General features: G+C 42.1%; 1 protein-coding gene across 2 annotated transcripts in view; it reads right to left on the reverse strand.

The window, feature by feature from the left end:
- scube1 (signal peptide, CUB domain, EGF-like 1) overlaps nucleotides 1-22,143 on the reverse strand; it is a 120,735-nt gene that overhangs the window by 10,268 nt on the left and 88,324 nt on the right. For both annotated transcript variants that reach the window (XM_084909492.1, XM_084909491.1), the window contains 4 exons: nucleotides 5,318-5,440; nucleotides 2,385-2,501; nucleotides 244-366; nucleotides 24-143 (listed from right to left, as the gene is read on the reverse strand). In XM_084909492.1, coding sequence (XP_084765618.1) covers nucleotides 24-143; nucleotides 244-366; nucleotides 2,385-2,501; nucleotides 5,318-5,440 — 483 coding nt within the window. The remainder of the gene's footprint in view (nucleotides 1-23; nucleotides 144-243; nucleotides 367-2,384; nucleotides 2,502-5,317; nucleotides 5,441-22,143) is intronic.

Genomic DNA, 22,143 nt, shown 5'->3' on the forward strand with positions numbered 1-22,143 from the left:
AACATGAGTGTGTTTGTGCACACCTGCGAGGAAGAGGGCATTGGAGGGACAGGACAGTGAGCAGACCTCAGCTCCTCCGCTCTTGATGCAGGTTAGCTGGGCTCGAGGTGCTGGCTTCCCATTGGGCAGACATTTCACTCCCTCTGAGGAGTACAGAGTCATATCACTTCTGTTGTGTGATCTGTCCACCATGCCTCGCACATTCACAAATGTACACACAGGTGTGTGTGGGCTGGTGCTCACCGATGCAATCTTTCTTGTTCCAGTGGAGTTTCTGTCCGGGTGGACACACACACTCGTAGCTGCCCTGGGTGTTTATGCAGCCGTACTCACAGCTGCCGTTGTTGATGCTGCACTCATCGATATCTAAGACAAAGACAGGATTATAGCACGTGCGTTGGCATTTCACTTTTCAGCTTTCACGTCTAATGGATTTTATGCACCGCGAAGGAGAGGCGATTTGTACAGGGTGTATCCCACCTCCCACCCTATAATAGCTGGGATAGGCTCCAGGCAAGCCCCCCACCCACACTCCCAGCACAACTCTTAACTGGATAAACACTTAGGAAAATTGATGGATTGAGTTATGCAACACTCTTAGTGCTCTTTAAGGAAAGGTTGCAGATGAATACGGCTTAAAGGTCATTTTAGACTCTGTGTATTGTTTCAGGTTAATTTAGCAGCAGTTATACATGGACTTCATCCTGGAGTTTCATTCTGTGTTCTTTGGGTTTTTTAAATCTCTCCTTCTTATTATTTATATTTGAGGGTATTATTGGACAGGCCCTGCTGGCGCCCTGTCCAGGGTGTACCCCGCCTCTCACCCTATGACAGCTGGGATAGGCTCCAGCGCCCCCCGCGACCCTGAAAAGGATAAGCGGAAGCCAATGGATGGATGGATGATATTATTGGACATCATGCAGTGGAAATGAAAGGAAAGAGAAATAAGTTAGAGACCAGCCATGTACCAGCACTTTAGGATTAACGGCCCTAGAAGACACTAAACTCTGCCCACAGAGTACAATTTGCTTACAAAGTTCTCCTTTCCAAATCACATATCAACCCGAAATCTTGACTAAGTTTTACATTTCTCAAGGACTCTTTGTCCATTTTACAAGTCTTTTCATTGCCTCAAACTGTAGAGAATCTAGCCTCTCTCCCTACTGTACATACGTAACTGCCTCTTAGGTACATGTGATATCTAAAGCTGCTAAAGGTGAAAACATCTGCCTTCAAAACACCAAAGCGCTTCAGTGTTGTCACTATTTTTTCCTGCTTTCACTTGAATGTTATTAGCTTACTTCTCTGCTTAGATGTTTCCTGTGTCTTTAGTTCTCAGAAGCTTCTTGGATGAGAGGTGAAACGTCTTCAAGAACCTTTTCTATCCAGGCTCCTTAGACAGCTTATATATTGCTACCTTTTCAAAAATTAAATGACCTTTTTCCATTGCTGTGTGATTCAGTTCATGCCCTTTACAGGTGATACCAGCAGAGTACATGCATCGTTACGACCTTCAGTATATCAAACACAGCCCTTACACAGCAGGCTGTCATTTCCTGTGTGTCTTGATGCCTTTCTAGCATACACAGCATTGTGTTTTTAGCCTTCTGTCAGATTAGAGCTATTGTGTCACGCATTAGTGAGCCTCTGCACCCATGGCCCTGCCAGTACTTTACCAGCTGTACTTCCTTTGACGAGCATTAGTACTGGTCAAAGGAAGTACTAAGCACTGCATACTGAGATCACCCCATAAAGCCTGTCATCTTTGACCATCACAACAAGCAAACACATCATACTGAAGAGCTCACTGCACATCTTGGCAAATGGCCCTGTTACAGATTATTAATGTTACTCACTTCTGCTGTCATTGTTTTGATGTTGGGGGATTTCTGTAATTTTCAGTGAAATGTGATTTGTCTAACTCACAAATGGACTTCATTCATAGCTCTTGTTCTCTTGTTGCTGTTTGAGGAACTCACAAGTTTTTCTTCTTCTCTCAGCTGCTCCCCTTAGGGGTCGCCACAGCAGATCATCCCTAATATATCCTCCTTCACTGCATCCATGCATCTGTGCCTCCCAGCTCTATATTAAACACCCTTTGCCCAATATATCTACACCATCTCAGCCTGGCCTGTAGTTTTCCCTCTGATATCCTCATTTCCAGTCTTGTCCATTGTGGTCACTCCAGCTCCGTCAACTGTGCCACCTCCAACTCTACCTGCTGTCTCTATGTTTCCTTTTCTTCGCACCTATACACAAACGAACAGATCCTATCGATTGTCTAAGACTAGATAAAAACTGTGTTAAAAAGTTCGTTTCATCATCTTGTTGTGTTTCATGTATTCTTCTCTTTCTCTGGGAAATAAATCTGAACTGACACTCACCTCCACAGTGAGTCAGACCGTACAGGATGTATCCTTTGTTGCACAAGCACTCAAAGCTGCCAGGGTAGTTGATGCATGTGTGATCACAGGTTCTCTCAAAGGAGCACTCATCAATGTCTGAGAAAGACCGAAAAGACACAACAGGTGAGGAGGAAATGAGTCCAAGTAATACTACAGTGTAATAATACAGAAAGTCTTCATTCACTCATTTTCCCATTAATCTGGGCATGCGTTCTTTGAGCCAGCATCCACCCCTCTGGCAAATGGCATACATGGGAGGGTCTTACCAGGTCCATCAGCTGTCAGGCATTGCTCTCTCATCCTCCCCCTTTACATCAGTCTATGTTGGCCTTTGTGTTTGTTCTTGTTAGTTGATGTTTAATCAGTTCTTTTTAATTTAAGTCTGTCTCTTGTGTCGACTCCCTTCTAGATAATACTAACTGTTAGTTCCATGATTGGTCACTATAATATGCCTTCATACACACTTCTCATAAAAAATGATGTGCCCTTAAATGACCCTAAATTTGTAGCATGGTGTCCTTTATTTTGGATATTCATTCAAAGGGTAAAGACTAAAAGCATCGTTCTGTCTGCTGCTTTAACTTTCATACTGAGTTAAGCTTATCTAATGAGTTGGCGGTCTGTGTTGTTAAATACAATTTCACAACGTTCACTTTGTACATTATGGTCTGATTAGGGTAAGTCAGGGTGTATTATAGGGTTTGGGTTCGACAAGGTGCTACTATGTAAGTGTGCCTGGTGTCTTTGGGTTCCCAGTCATATCTACCCCTCCCTCTCGTCAATATTAGACAATATTCATTTTGTTTCCTGTCACGGGGCTACTAGAACATGAGATTCACAAAGGATAGTGACAAATGTTCAGTCAATTAAGGAGAAGAACGACTGCAATCGTTCAAATCCAAAACAAATTTGTATTCTGATGACAAATATTTCAGGGTATTAAGTATTTCCACTTCAAAAGTTTCACAAAAGTCTGCTGGTGCATCTCTGGACAGGTTCAGTCAAATAGATCTAAGAGAATACAAAGGCTCTCCTGCTGCATAGAAGTAAAGGTCAGTGGAATGAGTAGGTTATCAACAATCTGCTCACCAAGTACTGAAGAGGCCATCTCATTAATCACAGTTAATATTACAGTAAACAGATTCAAGCGTCCCACACTAAACTAGGACAAGACTTATTCTAATAAAGCTGGAAAAACTTCCCGGGAATGAGGCTGAGGCACATTCACTGTTGCATCAGTGTGAATATGTGTGCACGAGTGCGCATGCCTGCCTGCGTATGTGTTTTTGTGTACTTCTCCTGCGCCAAATATTATTAACCTAGCAGGAATGGAGGGCAGCTTTTTAGGCTCACCTGGTTTATTTCAGGCTGTTCTGTGGGGCTTTAAAGAGGCTAAAAATACAACATGTTATAATGGAGGAAGTTTTTAAGGGCTGGACGTTGGCTCGGTAAATACTCCAGGCAAACGTCCATGTCAGGACGTAGGAATAGCTCGTCTGTTTAGAGTTTAAATAAACCGAGCTGGGAACACAGGAGCTGCATATAGTGATTTAGTATAGAATGAAGCAGCGCTGATGTCTGGAGCGTGATCGTTTTTTCAGTGAGATACACCCTTGGTGATGATGAGGTGTTTTAATAGCTATTTTAGATGTTTGTTTAAGTGCTGGCAATATCCCGTCTTTATAAACAGTAAGAATAGAGGGAATCATTCGTGGAAACTAATGATGCAGCCGTGGCAAACAACTAATCTTTCTGCTTAAGTTTCTCAGCTAGGTCTGGAAAATGCTCTACAGTTGGCATGTAGTGCATAACCAGAAGCTATTTTCTCTGGAATTACTCAGAAGCACAGAAGATGTTTACGAAAGAAACAGTATATTTCATTTTAAGGTTATGTTGAGGCTGAACATGCTAGACGGGGGGGGGGGGGGGGGGGGGGGGGGGGGCCACGAAACAGTGGCATAGGTGTGTCAGAAGTAGAGAGTGGTGCTGTGATGTGGCTGACGGGACTCAACACCACGCTATTAAACACTCCAAAAGCAATGCAGAGTTACTCCAACACTCCGCGTACACAGTTTTTCCATCCTGGGAATTTGAGGCTGAGGGCAGAAGTACCTCAAGATTTAATTGTTAATAAAAAAATCATTTTGTGTCTGCCTGCCTCCTGTCTCTCTTGCTGTGACTTGTAACCAGGAATCTGCCTTTGGTCATATAAGCATGAGCACTAAGGAGGCCTGTTGACTAGACGCCCAGCTGACGAAGCAGCTACACTGTTGCAACAAACACATTCGTTACATTCTGAGAAACATTTAGATTTTATGGAAGTATTTGTATTTAACTTTCCACAGGTTCAGATGAGATAACAAAAGGCCAAAAGGTCCAGTAGCATGTTAACTTAGCACACTTAGCACAACTATAGGAAGTGGAGGTAGTTCCAGTACACTGTGTCTTTGCACTTGACGAGAGGTCAAAGTGACTTTATGATCTTTATATACAGTGCTGCACAATATCATTGCTCTCATTTCAGTTAACGCATAAGCAACAGACTTTTTAGCCTGACATTTATAATAAAACAACAGAAGAAGAAGCATCAGAAGCTACTTTCAGTTGTTGCCTTATTCACAAAGGTTTGATTTTACGCCAGATGCCCTTCCAGACTTTTTTCTTCTCACAGGATCAGACTGGTAAACAAATGCATAAGCCACTACTGCTAATATACTAATAGTAACATAATTTATTACAATAATTTGATTTACAAAAAGAACAGGAAATGATATATCCAGAATAATACTATAAATTATTTTGCAGTGATTTTCCTTCCATGCTTCACTGTGTTTACTAATGCCACAGCACTATGTCACAGCTGGTGATATACAAAAGTCAAACTGTGTCACTAGCAGCTGAGAGCGACTGACCTTGGCATGTCCTTTCATCTGTGAGCAGTTTGTGGCCTTTTTGGCAGCTGCACTCAAAGGAGCCCACAGTGTTTCGGCAGAAGTGGTCACAGCCTCCGTTATTCTCCTGGCATTCATCAATGTCTGTGCAGAAAAAATACAATGAAAAGAGAAAGGCAGCAAAACTTTGTGTCAGAACTGAACTTGTGATTTATGAAATGTGACTTGAGTCATAAAATTAGATGTAACATTATCTACACCTACTTTCAGTACCATTGATATTAATTTAAAGTAGTTGTCAAACAGCTAACAGATCATCTGCAGAGGAATGGCTTATTTGAAGAGTCTCAGTCAGGTTTCAGAGCTCATCACAGCACAGAAACAGCTTTAGTGAAGGTTACAAATGATCTTCTTATGGCCTCTGACAGTGGACTCATCTCTGTGCTTGTCCTGCTAGACCTCAGTGCAGCGTTCGATACTGTTGACCATAATATCCTATTAGAGCGATTAGAGCATGCTGTAGGTATTACAGGTACTGTGCTGCAGTGGTTTGTATCATATCTATCTAATAGACTCCAGTTTGTGCATGTAAATGGAGAGTCCTCTTCACACACTGAGGTTAATTATGGAGTTCCACAGGGTTCAGTGCTAGGACCAATTCTGTTTACATTATACATGCTTCCCTTAGGCAGCATCATTAGAAGACATAGCATAAATTTTCACTGCTATGCAGATGACACCCAGCTCTATCTGTCCATGAAGCCAGATAACACACACCAATGAGTTAAACTGCAGGAATGTCTTAAAGACATAAAGACCTGGATGGCCGCTAACTTTCTGCTTCTTAATTCAGATCAAACTGAGGTTATTGTACTCCTGTTTTGGCTTCCCTTCATTGGCTTCCTGTTAAATCCAGAATTCAAAATCCTGCTCCTCACATACAAGGTCTTAAATAATCAGGCCCCATCTTATCTTAATGACCTTGTAGTACCATATCACCCTATTAGAGCACTTCGCTCTAACACTGCAGGCCTACTTGTTGTTCCTAGAGTATTTAAAGTAGAATGGGAGGCAGAGCCTTCAGTTTTCAGGCCCCTCTTCTGTGGAACCAGCTTCCAGTTTGGATTCAGGAGACAGACACTATCTCTACTTTTAAGATTAGGCTTCAAACTTTCCTTTTTGCTAAAGCATATAGTTAGGGCTGGACCAGGTGACCCTGAATCCCCCCTTAGTTATGCTGCAATAGACGTAGGCTGCTGGGGATTCCCATGATGCACTGGGTGTTTCTTCTTCAATCACTATGTGTTAACAGACCTCTCTGCACTGAATCATATCTGTTATTAATCTCTGTCTCTCTTCCACAGCATGTCTTTATCCTTCCTGTCTTCCTTCTCTCACCCCCAACCAATCACAACAGATGGCCCCGCCCCTCCCTGAGCCTGGTTCTGCTGGAGGTTTCTTCCTGTTAAAAGGGAGTTTTTCCTTCCCGCTGTCGCCAAAGTGCTTGCTCATAGGGGGTCATATGATTGTTGGGGTTTTCTCTGCATGTATTATTGTAGGGTCTGCCTTACAATATAAAGCGCCTTGAGGTGACTGTTGTTGCAATTTGGTGCTGTATAAATAAAATGGAATTGAACTGAATTTCAAATGCATCTTTGGGCACGAAAAGAAGCCTCCGGTAATTCAATGACAAATATCATAACCAGTAATAATGTCAGCAATAAACGTCCAGAAAGAAGTTTTGGAAAAAGATTAAAACCAATTTATCTCTCATAATGCTGTGAAAAAAAGTGTTTTAATCAAAAACATCTGATATTTATATTTTATATTTTCTGCATTTTTCAATCAGAAACGCCCTGCTGTAACTCTCCCTGAATGCCTTTTTCTCAAGCAGAACATAACAAAAGGCAGGGGGGCTGATAAAGTGACAGCTTCATTTAAACATACACCATGTGGGTACAGTAGCAAGACATAAGCTGGTTGCTCAGGCAGACATTTCACAGCCCATTGTTTTTTTGTGGTGTCCAATCTTGTCTGCAGAATCACAAAGAAATATTTGAGGACTGGAAACGGTCAGCCGGCAGACAGAAAACAGCTGACTGCATCATTGTTATAAAACATAAGAACTGGGGCGTAGTAAATCACGAGTGATGAGTAAGAGTATGAAATACAACATATATATCTAATTTTTTTTGAAGAAATAATAACAAAACAGCTCACCATGTTACATGAAATAAAAGATCTAGAAAAGAAAAAGAAAGAACTTGGTGGAACATCTCATAAGTAAACAATTAGTTAAGAATAAGAATTATATTTCTCAGCAGAAAACTGCAGTTTCTCGATTTTATCATTTTATACTTCTTCTTTTGGCTGCTCCATTTAAGGGTTGCCACAGTGGACCATCTGTCTCCACCTCATCCCATCCTTTGCATATTCTTCTGTCATACTTTTGCATGTCCACCCATGAACCTTCTCTTTAAGAAATCTGAGAAATCTGTGGAAGTAGTAAACAGGACAAGACTTTGGTCCTCCAGATTGCAGTGCACGTATTATCTTGTCCATGTATCTGATTTAGAAACTGTATAAAATACTGTAATGTTGAGAGTAATTCTAAGGCTTAAATGGATCCAGTTTATAATTTCAGAGGTCTAATGTGCAGCCATCAGCTTAAAAACACTTTAAGCATTTATTTTTTCGTATATTCATATATTTATGAAAAAATAAATGTATATAAGAGCATCAGGCGATTAGAGGATCATCAGGGGGTCCTTTTGTCCCTCTGTGGGGGGATACTCCCACTAGGTTTATATCTGGGACTCTCCACCATTTGACCTTAGAACTGAAGAAGCTTCTCGGATGAGAGGTGAAACGTCTTCAAGTAACTTAAAGAAGTCCAGACGCTTTTCTTTGCAAGCTCCTTTGACTACGATGACCTGGATGACTGAGAACCTTCACAGATATATAAGAGCATATATCTTAGCTGTTCCTGAGACCACGCTCTACTGGACAGAGATCTCAGACGTTGTTCCTGGGATCTGCTGGAGCCACTCGGCTAGCTTGGGGATCACTGCACCGGTTGCTCCGATTACCACTGGGACCACCGTCACCTTCACCCTCCACATCTTCTCGAGTTCTTTACTGAGCCCTTCGTACTTTTCCAGCTTCTCGTGTTCCTTCTTCCAGATGTTGCTGTCATTCGCTACATCGATCACTACGCCCGTCTTCCTCTGCTTGTCTACCACCACTATGTCTGGTTGGTTAGCCACCACCATTTTGTCCGTCTGTATCTGGAAGTCTCACAGGATCTTAGCTCGGTCATTCTCCACCACCCTTGGGGGCATCTCCCATTTTGACCTCAGGACTTCCAGGCCGTATTCAGCACAGATGTTTCTGTACACTATGGCGGCCACTTGGTTATGGCGTTCCATGTATGCCCTGCCTGCTAGCATCTTACACCCTGGTGTTATGTGCTGGATTGTCTCAGGGGCATCGTTACACAGCCTGCACCTGGGGTCTTGCCTGGTGTGATAGACCCCAGCCTCAATGGATCTTGTGCTCAGAGCTTGTTCCTGTGCTGCCATGATTAGTGCCTCTGTGCTGTCTTTCAGTCCAGCTTTGTCCAGACACTGGTAGGACTTCTGGATATCAGCCACCTCTGCTATCTGCTGGTGGTACATACCGTGCAGGGGCCTGTCCTTCCTGGTTTCTGCTGCCTGAGGTATTCACTGAGCACACTGAGTGGATGTTCGCTGTCTCATCCTGGACTGTGGTGCTGACACTCACCAGTCCCGGCCACCTTCCCCAGACCTAGCATACAGTCTCAGGATGCTGGACTTGGGGTGAAACCCTCCATGCATGGTCAGGAGCCTCCTCACCTTGATGTCAGTGGCCTTAATCTCTTCCTTTGGTCAGCCCATTATCCCAGCGAGGGTACCTGATCACGGGCAGGGCGTAGGTCTTGATAGCCCGGATCTTGTTCTCACCGTTCAGTTGACCCCTCAGGACCCTCCTGTCCGTCTGCAGGTGCTTGGTGGTTGCAGCTTTCCTAGCGCTATCTTCATGGTTCCCATTTGCCCTAGGTACCTGTAGCTATCCTCGATGTCTGCAATGTTGCTTTCTGGTAATTCGATCGCCTCAGTTCTGACTGCCTTCCCTCTCTTTGTTACCATCCGACTTTACTCTTCCAATCCGAGTAAAGCAGCAATGACATTCCAATGTCATTGCTGCATTTTATGGTGGTGTGGATCAGTGAATCGATGTCTTTTTCACTCTTGGCATACAGCTTGATGTATGCTACTTAGCTACACCCAATAACACCAGTCAAGCAACTGGGAGACAGACTCAGTGATTGAGAAATAAGCCTAGTAAAGAAACATTGATGACCGTCACTAAAACAGATGTTTGTTTATTTACATTGCTCAAAAAATGAAGGGAAAATTTATTGTCACGGTATAACAGAGAGTCAGTTCGACTTCAAGGGTATCAGTCTGTTCAATTTGGAAGCATAAACCACTGTGAATCAATTTCAGCTACTTTGGTACAAACATCAATAGGACAAAATGACAACAGGTGCACTGGTGAAGCAACAGCAAGACCACTCCCCAAAAGAGAATAAATTTGCAGGTGGTGAACGCACACCATTGCTCTCTCTTATAATCTGTCCTGATGGACTTTTCTCTAGTTTTGCTTTTTGCTAGTGCTGGTAGGATGAGACCGTACCTACAGCCCATTCAGGCTGCACAAGTAGCACAGCTCCTCCAGGATGGCACATCCACACAAAGTTTGCACCAGATGGGCGACCTGTCCAGGGTCCTGCCTCTCAACCTGAGACAGCTGGGATAGGGTCCAGCCCACTCATGACCCTGAACTGGACAAGCAGAAGGATGGATGGATGCCAGATCACATAATTTCAATACCTAATTTATCCTTTAACAGTTTTACCTCAAAGTGTATATTTACTCCCCTCACCTCAGTCTCTAAGCGTATATTTAGTCTTACTCTTCCTACATATATTGTTGTTTTTTTGCACTGAATGGAACTGGAGCCTCGTCGTCTCGTCTCTCTACTGTACTGTATATAGCAGAGATGACAATAAAGTTTACTTTGACTTTGCTTTCCTGACAAGATCTGCTCATTGCAAATGACACATGAATGAATGTTAAGTTATGGTTGTTATAGTTAAAAACCTTAGTTAAGGTTAAGAAAAGACTGAAATGAAGCATAAGATACAGTCCATTTCTACATTTGAAAAATACTACATTAGGCTTAATTGTAAAAAATTGTAGCATAAATTTTCAGATTCTAAGAATTCTTCAGTAATCCAAGTTTTAATTATAAATATGAATATAAAGTATCAAATGTAAAGTAAAGAAAAGTTTGGGAAGCAAAGGAAACTGAGTGCCAGGACTTCAGAGAAGCATCATTAAAATCATATTTGGGCCTTACAAAAAAATTCCTTCATGCTGCCAAGGGTGGTGAGATGAGAGCAGTTTTCCCTGTTGTCCTCTTCAGTCTGTTTTCTACTACAGCACATTTGCAGCTTTCGTTACAATGTTTTATACACCGGTAATCCAGGACAATTCTAAAACTGAAGCAGTTTGGATTTAGGACCTTAACAATCATTATACAATGCTTCGTCAGCCAGTGTTATGCTGGTGTAAACACTATTTGTGATGATTCAGCACTCAAACAAACAGTTATGTGGTCCTGCTAGAAACTGTGTGCCAATGAAATAAAATCTGGATACCTGAGCTCTAGCTCAGGTGTGGTGCAGCAATCCACAGCCACAGATTCAGAACAAATAATGCAAAGGCAACCCTGAGGCACCAGGTTCACTGCCAACCACAAACCTGCTGGTTTCTGGTTTCACCAGCTCCAAACCTCAAATCTTATTTCCTCCCCTCTTCCAACTTAGTGCGGCCTCAGATGAACCCAAACTTCAAAATAGTTCATCTTTTTCTTAGAAATACATTTTAGTACTCTTCTTTTAAATCTCTTTAGAACAAGTGCATCCTTTCCAGATAAGGACTAAAGTCTTTCTGTTTACTCACACAGGGAGAACTAAGCCCAAAGGAAAAAAGGTGGATGGGGAATCGAGAAAACAAAAGAGGAGAGAAAGAGGACAACGGTCTGGCATATTATACACACTAAGCCTTTTTTGATTGGTGCTCTAAGTGATGAAAACTGTGAGGGATTAACACCTAAGCCCTTAAACCAGGGAATAAGTTGAGGAAGACACTACAGAGAAATAGTGGAGTAGGTGTGTGTGTGTGTGTGTGTGTGTGTGTGTGTGTGTGTGTGTGTGTGTGTGTGTGTGTGTGTGTTGAAGTGGGGGGGGGGGGTGAGAGGACATAGGGATAGTCAGACTAGGAAAGTATGTGATGACAGAGAAAGAAGGCGAGGGACGAGGAAGAAGGTTCCCACCAACTACGTTTGCTACGTTTGCTTTTTTGTCTCCAACTTGGCATCTTGGTTGTATCGATAGTTATTTTTTAGATGACGTCTTTCATTTCAAACAGGAAGGTTTTATTTTTCTAGACCATCAACTACCACGGACAGATTTGTATCTTTTTATTGTTTGCATATCCAGATAGCTAATCAGTTTAACGTTAGTTTCATAAAATGGTTAAAACACTGACTAACGTTACTTTTTAATACACCAATAAATGAGAAAAGACTCTGAGGATCAGACTGGTGTATTTGGTACATCCAGAAGTTCAAACTACTCAGTGATGTTATGGTTTTAGGTTTTATTTTAGTTTTCACTTTTGTGTTTTTAGTGTCTACTCTTTCCCACCATCTTCTGTCTCCAGTTGTGCTGAGATCCAGAAGTGGACAATGGATTGCTGCTGCCAGAGTTGTGGTATTTGCCAGTTCTGCGATGACTAGCCGGTCAGTCAGCCGATCCGTCGCCTCCTTTATGCTCCAGCAGTCAGCCAGTACTCTCAGAGGGCAAGTCTGTGTATTTTGAGGGTTTGAATCACACCTACAGTATTTTGCTCTTGATCTCTTATTACATATAATCTTGTTATGTTCACTCCAATGTAATGAGACCCATCTGAATTTGTGCATTTATGCTGAATGCTGCCTTCTGTAATACTAACACAATGCAGAGCAGCTACCTAAGTTTTCCTACCACCGAGATCAATTCTCACAGTGTAAGACTTTGGATACTCGTCTGAAAAACAAGGCAACATATCAGAGATGCTTGAATCTCTTGTAATACTGTGCACCTTAAAGCAGATTACATGCAAGCTGGAGAGTAAATAATTTTGCATTCATTCAGTTGATCTTTGGCTTTGAAAAATAGTTTTTACTCTATAAAAAAAACCTTTCCATAAAGCTAGGAAATCTTATTCCCTCATATTTGTCTCTGATCAAGGAAAACAGAGCCAGTGTTCTGATAAGCCAAGTATTAATTCAACCAGCATTGGCTTTATGAATTTATTCCCTGATACACTTGAGCAGAGTAACTCTAATCATAGTATACACAACTGCTGATATTGACCCACAATAATATCTTTCTCTGTAGCATCAGTGCACCGTGTAGACCTTATTCTTCACAACAATACTTAAAGAAGTTTCACCATAATAACAAAATATGATTAATCTGTCTTCAGTCCCACAGACCCAAGCTACTGGGTTTATTGAACTGATAGCTCTGACTTTTCTTGGTCCTTGGATTATGGTTTCTGTGTCACACCATCTCTATGCCTCGTGTTCCCATGTTCCACGTTTTGGTGTTGAATCTGCGTCACAGTGTTAGTCTCAGTTTCCTGTTTTACTTTGGTAATCCTTGTCCCATGTTTCTGGGTTCAGTGTTGCTTCCCCGTGTCACATCATGCCTGCATTGTCCCAGCTGCGTCTCCCTCGTGGCTCGCATTCCCTAATTATGCCAGTATGTATTTAAGCCCTGTGCTTTTCCCTGTTGTCACGTCCTCCGCGTTAGCTGTGTCATCAGGTTATGACCTGCCACACCATGTATTCCCAGTTTAGGTCTTGATGCATTCTCAATCATCCAGGAAAGTAAATCTCCAAAAAGTTGATTCTGTTCATCTGGACGTAGCGTTTTGTGAAGGAACAATGGGCTGGGAGATTAAAGCTTGAGAATTTGCATAATAATGATTAAGGAACTGACCTCCCAGCCCATTGTTCCTTCAGTGGGCTGGTTTCAGTCATTATGCAAATGTACTGTTTATAAGATTGAAACCTGCAGTCAGCTGAGACTGAAGAAGTCACCTGGATGAGTGACGAAACGTTTCTCCCACAAAACGCTACGTCCAGATGAACAGAATCAACCTTTTGGAGATTCCCAGTTTAGGTTAACCCTCCTAGTCTGAGTTTTGTTATTGTTTTATAGTTCTCCTGTGTCTAAGTTTGTTTTGCCTGCAAATAAAGCCAACGCCTCAAGTTTAATATTCCGTCTTTGAGTCCTGCATTTGGGTCCAACCACTGCCTGCCACACAGCTTACTGTGACATGGTGAGAGTTAAACCCTTACCTGGCCCACCGGTCTAATTAGACTGATTTCTAACTTTTTTTATTTCAAAAATGAGTTGTCAAGTAGTTAACTGGTCACTTGCAAAGGAATGGTCTACTTGAAGAACAAGAAACAGCACTAGTGAAGGTCATGAACGATCTTATGGCCTCTGACAGTTGGCTCACCTCTGTGCTTGTCCTGCTCAGTGCAGCGTTCATTACCACTGACCACAATGTTGTAATCAGTGTTGGTCAAGTTACTTGAAAAAAGCAATCAGTAACTAATTACTGATTACTTCCCCAAAAAAGTAATCCCGTTACTTTACTGATTACTTATTTTCAAAAGTAATTAATTACTTAGTTACTTAGTTACTTAGTTACTTTTTAAAAACACGATTTACAACCTGAATAGGTGATAAAGCGATAGATCTTTCAGCCCAATTCTACTTTTTCTGCATAATCCATCATACAAAATGTAATCAAATGGAAAAGTCTCTTTTTTTTTAAACTTGTTTTATCCGTTTTAATCTTGTAACTTTATGCATCAAGCAAAAATTAAATTATATGCAACATTCTCTGACTTGAAGAAATTAGTTTAACATTTAAACCTATTTTCTGCACATTCCAGCACATAAAATAAAATATTTTTTGTGTTTACACTCAGTCTTTCAAATAGATGCAAGTAAAACACAGCAGAAAATAAATAAAATCAAAGACTAGCGGTCCTGTTGCTCTATTTTCACCTGTAAAGCAGGAGCAGGGTAGGCGGAGGTTTACCCTGGTGCAGGTGTGCCGCAGCGGTCAGTGGAAGGATCCGCGAGTTTCTCTGTGAGTTTCCCATTACGTCATAGCTACTCGGTGCTTGTTTAGGGGTTTTTTCGCTGTAAAAAGAAGTTTTCTTCCCACGCACAACGGCCACTAATGTTTTTGTCACTTTTTATGGAATCAAACTCAAAGTAAGGTCAGTACTTCCACGCTTTAAACGCTGCACGCTCATACTCTCTCCGCACTCGATATATGATCCATTGTTGATCTGCACACAGCTGTTGTCACGAACGTCGCACTCGCTTACGTCACTGTCATGAGACATTCTCGCAAAAAAATCACGGTTTTAGTAACGCAGTAACGCAGCGTTCCTACGGGAAAGTAACGGTAATCTAATTACCGTTTTTGCAATAGTAATCCCTTACTTTACTTGTTACTTGAAAAAAGTAATCAGATTACAGTAACGCGTTACTGCCCATCTCTGGTTGTAATACAAAGATTAGAACAATGTTATTATTAAATTAACTGTCATGCAGTCGCCTAAAACATATCTTTGTGATAAATTCCGGTTTGTGGAGTTAAACGGGGATCCTTCCTCATAGAGTTGCAAATGGTTCCAATCGGGTTACAATGTACTTTTTACATCCTTCTTTTAGGCTTAACTGGCCTTAGCCTCCCATGACACAGGGAGGTTATTCTTAATCTGAATATGAACATGCTGTCTCAGAGTGAAATGCAGGCCCATACATTTATCAATTCTAGCTGGACTACTGTAGCTCACTATTATCATGTCACTCTATAAGCTCTCTGAAAGCCTTACAGTTTATCCAGAGTGCTGCATGTACTGTTAGCTTCTCTCCACTGGCTCTGTGTAAAATTCAGAATTGACTTTAAATGCGTCTCCAAACAAACAAAATCTTGAATAATTAGGCCATGTCATATCTTAAAAACTTCATAGTATAGTGTTATCCAAGCAGAGCACTTTGCTCTGAGACTGCAGGCTTACTGATGGCTCCTAGAGTTTTTAAAAATAGAATGAGAAGCAGAGCCTTCAGGTATCAGGCTCTGCTACGAGCTTCCATCCTTTAGTTATGCTGCAGTAGGCTGGTGGGAGGGCCCCTGTTTACTCTTCACTCATTTCTTTTCACTCCCTGTATCTATACACCATCGTACTTTAATCATTAGCGATGATTAAACTCTGGCTGTCTCTCTCATAGTGTGTCGTTTGTCCTCTCTCTCTCTCTGATCTCTTCTCTTTCCTCTTATCCCCAACCGGTGACGGTGCAGGGCAGCTGCTCTCCGAACATGGTTCTGCTGGAGCTTTGTTCCTCTTAAAAGGGAGTTTCTCCTTCCTACTGTCGCCAAGTGCTTGCTTATAGGGCATCATGTGACTGTTGGGTCTTTACTTTTAGTTGTAAATTGGCTTTTCCCCATATCTTTGTGTCTCAAGTATTTCTTTGTTTTATTGGCTCTTACTGGATCATCTTTGTACAGTGCCTTTTGTTGTGTTTTGTTGTTGTCTCTTTAGTGGCACTAAATGAGTCTCAAACACACATTACCTGCTTTAAACTTTCACAATCAAAACTTTTCAAACCCCCACTTCCCAAGTAATCTTCCACTGGGAAAAAAAAATTAAAACCCTGCAGCAAAAACGTACGATGGTTCATGGATATCATAAAAATGTTAACACATGTAAGAAGCAGTGTGGCTTACACCTACATGGCTTACTCTTATATATTAAAAATGTAGATCATTATGGCCTGAGTGAAGAAGTCAGCACAAGAGCACAAACACGCAAAAACCTTCTGGTTTATTTTAGCGTGTCATATTCCTGCCATACATAGTTTTCTGCTTAGACTGGATAATCCACTGCAGTCATGGAGACTGAAGTCTTACATTTCTCATGAATAATTACTAATAGATCTAAGATTTGCATGGTTGCTGACATCAACCTTCCACAGTTTGTGATTTTGAGGGACTGTGATGTTGTGATGCTGTGACAGTGAAGAGGAGCACCTGTGGTAACTTACTGTTGTGTTAATTAACAGCACCATTACATGTAAGAAGTAGCATGCATTTAATGCAGTGTGTAGCTTTAACAAGTCGGAGCCAGTTACTAACAGCATCAGTAAGAGGTGGTGAGAGCACAGGAGTCGAGTACGCACACACGTTCTCTCAGTGTGGCGTGATAGGAGCCCCATAAAACAGTAAGTCATCCACTGTGTTTTTCCAGCAGGGCAGACTCAGCCTCTTTGGCCCGATCATCTCAGTCTCTATCCTGAGGGAGTTTCTGCTGAATGAACTCTTCATCTAAATATGGAGCTGAGACAGGAATCCAGAATGAGCTGGCTTTGCGCCACAGTAGAAATGTAGTAAACCGTGTCCCGCTGTGCCCTGTCAGCGGCCTTTTAAAGGGATTGTCCCTCCATCTGGCTTGGCTAAAACACATTTCCCCGTGGCTGATGGGAAGAAAATAAGGCTCAGGGATCTTTCTTTTTTATGGAGTGTAGGACAGGTAAGGGCATCCAGACACATACAACAGCCTGTCGAACACTGATGTCATACTTACAGATAAGTACAAGGAGACTGCTGATTGCTCCTTTTTGCTTTCTGCTCTTCACTGTCAGAAATTCAACTTGGATTTAATTTTCTGTGTGTCATCTGCTCCTACTTTCTTTTTTACACATTGTATTTTTCTGTATCTTCCTCTTTCGTGCCTAACGTGAGGCTCTGATTCTCCCTGAGGATTTTAAATCAATCAGCTGCTTTCCTGTTCCTCTGTGGCTGACCGCAGAACGCATGGCTATCTTTTCCCTTCAGGTGCCAGCCCAGGTACACTTGGCAGCCTCAGGACTTTGAGACTTTAGGAAGTCAAGAGCTTTTTGGGGGTTCATTTTCTGCATCTAGTAAGTTCAGTAATCATTTAAAAAGAATTTACCTAAATTCTCTCAGGTATACTGGCCTATATACCAACTAAGGAACACACACATACACACACCATCACTCCCCTTCTGCCCACATTGTCTCCTCTAATGCCTCTAATGTAACAAAGGTAGCTACCACCATCTACCCAACACAGACAGCTTCCTAATTATTCTGGCAGCTGCAAGCACTAGCACACACAACCCACACTTAATGACCCCACCAGGGACCGCTGAACCTTATAATGGGGTATGTAATTACCCAGAATGGAGCTTAAATAAGCTTTGAGGTTAAATAAATACATTAAGTTTTAGCACATCTTGAAATGATCACATCTAGAGAGAAGAGACAGGACAGTTAAAGACAAGTGAGGTTGTGTGATATGTGTGGCATGTCAGAGTTGGTCTTTCTACACGGAACCACTGCTGCAAATCCATCCATCCATCCATCCATCCAGGAGGAATCCAGGAGTCAGATGCCCAAACCGCCTCAGCTGTTAGGAGGAGGAGCGATTCCTATTATGACTCCTTCGCAAATGGCAGAACTCTTCATCCTCTCTCTAAGGAAATGCATAAAATATCACCTGAGGAACCCAGTCATTTTATATAATCATAAAAAGAGTGCAATCCTCTACCAAGACCAATGCATTATTTCACAACTTTAAAGTTGCCTGCATCACAGTTCAGTGGGTTCATGCACCTCTCCACCAAGCTTAGCCTTTTAATTTTGCATTCAGACAATTTTGCCTTTAGCCATCATGATGAATTTATAAGGGGCCAAAGGGTGAGTGAGTTAAACAGGACAATAAAACCCAACAGCATTTGGTGGGACTTTATCCTTGGAAACTGTCTAATGGGATAACGTCAATAAATAAGATCACTGAACACAAGGACATTGATATGAGTTAGAAAAGTTTTCACAGCTAGCAAGCAGGTGGGTAATGCTGTCTTTAAAAGGAACGTTTGAGAGTAGAAGGTGCTTTCAAAAATACTTGTCAGTTTACTGGAGGAATTATTTGTCTCTTGTAACACCTAAAACAAGACTAGCTGCAGCCAGCAGTTCCTCACAGGAAGCTGACTCATCAGAAACAAGAGTGATTTGGCTACGAGCGCAAAGGATGAAGCCTAGCAAAAGTGCTGTTGAGAAACTCAGGGTAATCATAAACCAGAGTATTTGCATTGGGCAACTACAAATGGCAACCTCAGGATGGTGCTAGAGGTCAAATCACAGGACCCCCAAGGTACGTGACATTCATCATCAAGGAAGTGTTTACTGACAGTACAGTCAACACTAAACAACATAATTTGTAGCTGGGCTATGCAGTGCTATCACAGCTAACAACAGAGCACTTCTGCTTGTGTTTGCATGAGAAAACAATAGAAGAACACCTTTATGGATAATGAGCACATTGATAGCATCGTGCAGGTCGTGGGTTTGTTAATGCAGGTGAACTAACTGCAAAACAAGCTGGACTGAGCTGAGACTCTCTGACAGGGTTAGTTTGAAGTAAAAGGTATTCACTGACACATAACAAATGTGTACACACATGCAATGATGTGTCCTGCCTTTGTAAAGGGAGTGGTTGAAAATTTCAACCCTACTACCACCACCACACACACAGACACACACAGATACACCCACAGGCTGTCTCTCGGGATCCATGTCTGACATTTACTCTAGACAATCAATAACTTACTCCAGCCTCCAATCAATAGTTCCAACCTTTACCGCGTCTCTCTAGGTCTACCAGACGATTCAAACCTATTGTGTATGAATTTTTATGTTCAACAGCCAAATTTAGTACTTTTTAGACCTTTTGTAAAGTTACTTTAAGGATTTGGATTTAAGAGAAATTTATCAACTACAATAACGTAAATAAAAAGCTGGCGAGAGCAGTCCACTTCCAGCTGAACCTAGGTAATGAATTTTCTGAGAGTGTGATGCCACTCTGGACTAAACACAAAATCAAACATTACAGAGACAATGAACGGCTTCTTTAGGGATAGAAAATGTGTCAAAATGTTTATTGCAATGCTGAATTTAGAGTGTTTCTCAGTAGAAATTAAAAGTGTGCATTAACACGGAAGAAATGAATTTAACAGCGTATAGCAGCAGAGGAGAATCTCGCAGAAAAACGGTGGTTCTGGAAACAGTCATAAAAAGTTTAGAGCAGAGCATCGTTTCGACTTTCAAACACAGAGAGGGAGAAGTTTACCTGACATGACACTCACTAAGTCACTCCTGCAAAATCTGTCTGCACTGTTAAAGAAAATATTCTGGAACCTTTTAACAAAAAGAGAAAAAAATCACAAATGAGAAGACTTGCTGACATCCACCTGAGCCAAAGGAAACAGGCCTCCCAACCCCTTCTCTTTCTCTCTGTGAGCCTCAGGCTGGGTTTGAGGAGCCCAGTGTTTGGAATGAGAAATCTGACTCCAGTGGAGACCCTGATGATGCTGCAGAGCCTGATTAAGACCTAGCAACTGGCCCAAGTGATCAGTGCTGTGGACTATGCTAGCCAACTGGAGGAATGATGGACTCTAACTCCTCAACTCTGACTGTTGCCTCCAGAGGTCAACGGTAGGGTGTCCAGTATGATTGCCTGTCCATTTCGTTGAAGCAGACTGACCAGGAATACAGCTCTGGTCACTTAAGCCAATATAAGATTTGTTGCAGGAATGTGCACACAAACCTCCTGAGTATAAGCTGTGTGGTTTTACCAAATATTTGCAGTAAAAAGCAATTAAATGGAATAAATTTGCAGAAACATGAACCTCCACAAATAATTATGCACGGGGGAAAGGAGATCTAGTTTTCTTGAAGAGCGTAGGTGTTCTTTGCGGGGTGTTGGTGGTGAAGGGGACAGACATCATGCCGGGAGGCAGCGTGTATTTGTTCAGGTATTAAATGATCCTAGTGTTCGATCCTAGTGCTGTTTAATAACAAACACTCCACGAGGGCATGTGGGCCAGGGGTCCAAACTCTCACAACAGTGAAAGAGTCAGTGATCCAGCCCGCTTCAGCTGGAACAGAGACGGCTGGCTGCGATTGAGTCAGTGTGTCCCAGGTTTGATCTCATTGACCTGCGACTTCTCCCAAGGTCAAAAGTGACATACGAGTTACTAAATTGTGTTTATAAACTGTCGGACAAATGTGTCATATTGAAAGACTGAATGAGTCGGGTCGCATCCAGACTGTGGCTCAGGAGGCAGATGCTGTTAGTAACTGTGGTTGTGATGGTGATTTTGGTCAAACGTAGTCACTAGTTAACTTTTCTCTATTGCACCTGCCCGCCGTGTTTTCTTGACCGGGAGCATCTATAAAGAATGTAAACAAGATTAAAACTGCTGTCACAGCAAGTTCACGCCACGCTACCAGATCACTTTTGTACCAAAATATAAAAAAGGTGTCACATGTGCAACTGGTGTTGTTACAAGAGTGTCGCAGTTTCATCCTCACATCACGAGTGTGAAGCTCTGTGCAGGTGTTTGCATACCAGCCAGTTATTGTGACCGTGTGAACTGGTCCTCGAGACACTACACTACAATGCACCAACTACACATGTGTCCTTCAGGGGCTGAGTGAACTCCAGAGACATCTAACAGGAATGTACAATCACCTGCAGGTGTTGGGACACTGACTCATGTTCAGTGCTTTACTTTTACAGAACGTTCATAGCACATGTAACATAATTAAACTTCCTAGTGCAACTATGAAGCAGAAAATTGAAACATAACCATCATTAATCACTGCAGTTATAGTAGACTGAAAGCAGGGTATGTGTTAACTGACAAGTTGTTTCTTTATGCTTGTGTTTTTCAGTCATTCGTTCTGCTTCAAAACACAAAGATCACAGTGGCAGAAAGACAAACTCACAGTAAGGGACGTGCACAATTGTTCATCTAGATGATTCCCCTTCTGTAAAGGTCTATTAATTTCCCCATGAATGGCTGTGATCATGTCCTTGTCTCGGTTTGATGTGAATGTATGTTTGTCTGTTTGTTTTCACTTCTTTTTAAGTAGAGAAGGAATGCAGGCCAGTGGGAACGTGTCTTCGGTGCCACTGTAGTGGGATTTGTACGCCGACCACACAGAAACACAGATAACCGCACGCAGAGGTCCAACAGCATACATGCAACCTAAATCTGCGTTAATTAACCTGCAAAAACAGAAGCGCACACACATGTGCTACAGTAACATATAACCACCAGTGTGCACCATCTAATCAAACATCTGGAAACTGTTAAAAACAACCTCTCCCTCTGTCTTTCTCTCTGACCCAGTTGTCGGCACGAGAGCCTGCGATGAAATGGCTCCTCCGGTTGGCGTGTCTGTCATCGTGAGAGGCTGAACCGCCTTGTCTTTCAGCACAGATGAAAGAGCGTTTATCAGACTTGTGGGTTTTAAACATGCTCTACATATTTATATTGAAGTGATTATGATAGACAGGCACGACAGGGCACATCCCCTTGGCTTTAGATTTAAGTTGGATGCAAACAGGCCGAAGGAGAGCTGTCTGTCTCGATCAAGCAATTTAGAGGCACATTAGACGGGAGACCACCTCATAGCACGGCATTTATCTTGCCACTAACTACTATGTTCTGAAAACTGCTAAATGCAAGCAATTATACCCTATGCACTACAATACACTGCTAACACGACTGTGATTACACGCGCCACCAG

Source organism: Perissodus microlepis, chromosome 17 (assembly GCF_051167445.1).
Source record: "Perissodus microlepis isolate ML-2025 ecotype Zambia chromosome 17, ASM5116744v1, whole genome shotgun sequence".
Classification (NCBI taxonomy): Eukaryota; Metazoa; Chordata; class Actinopteri; order Cichliformes; family Cichlidae; genus Perissodus; species Perissodus microlepis.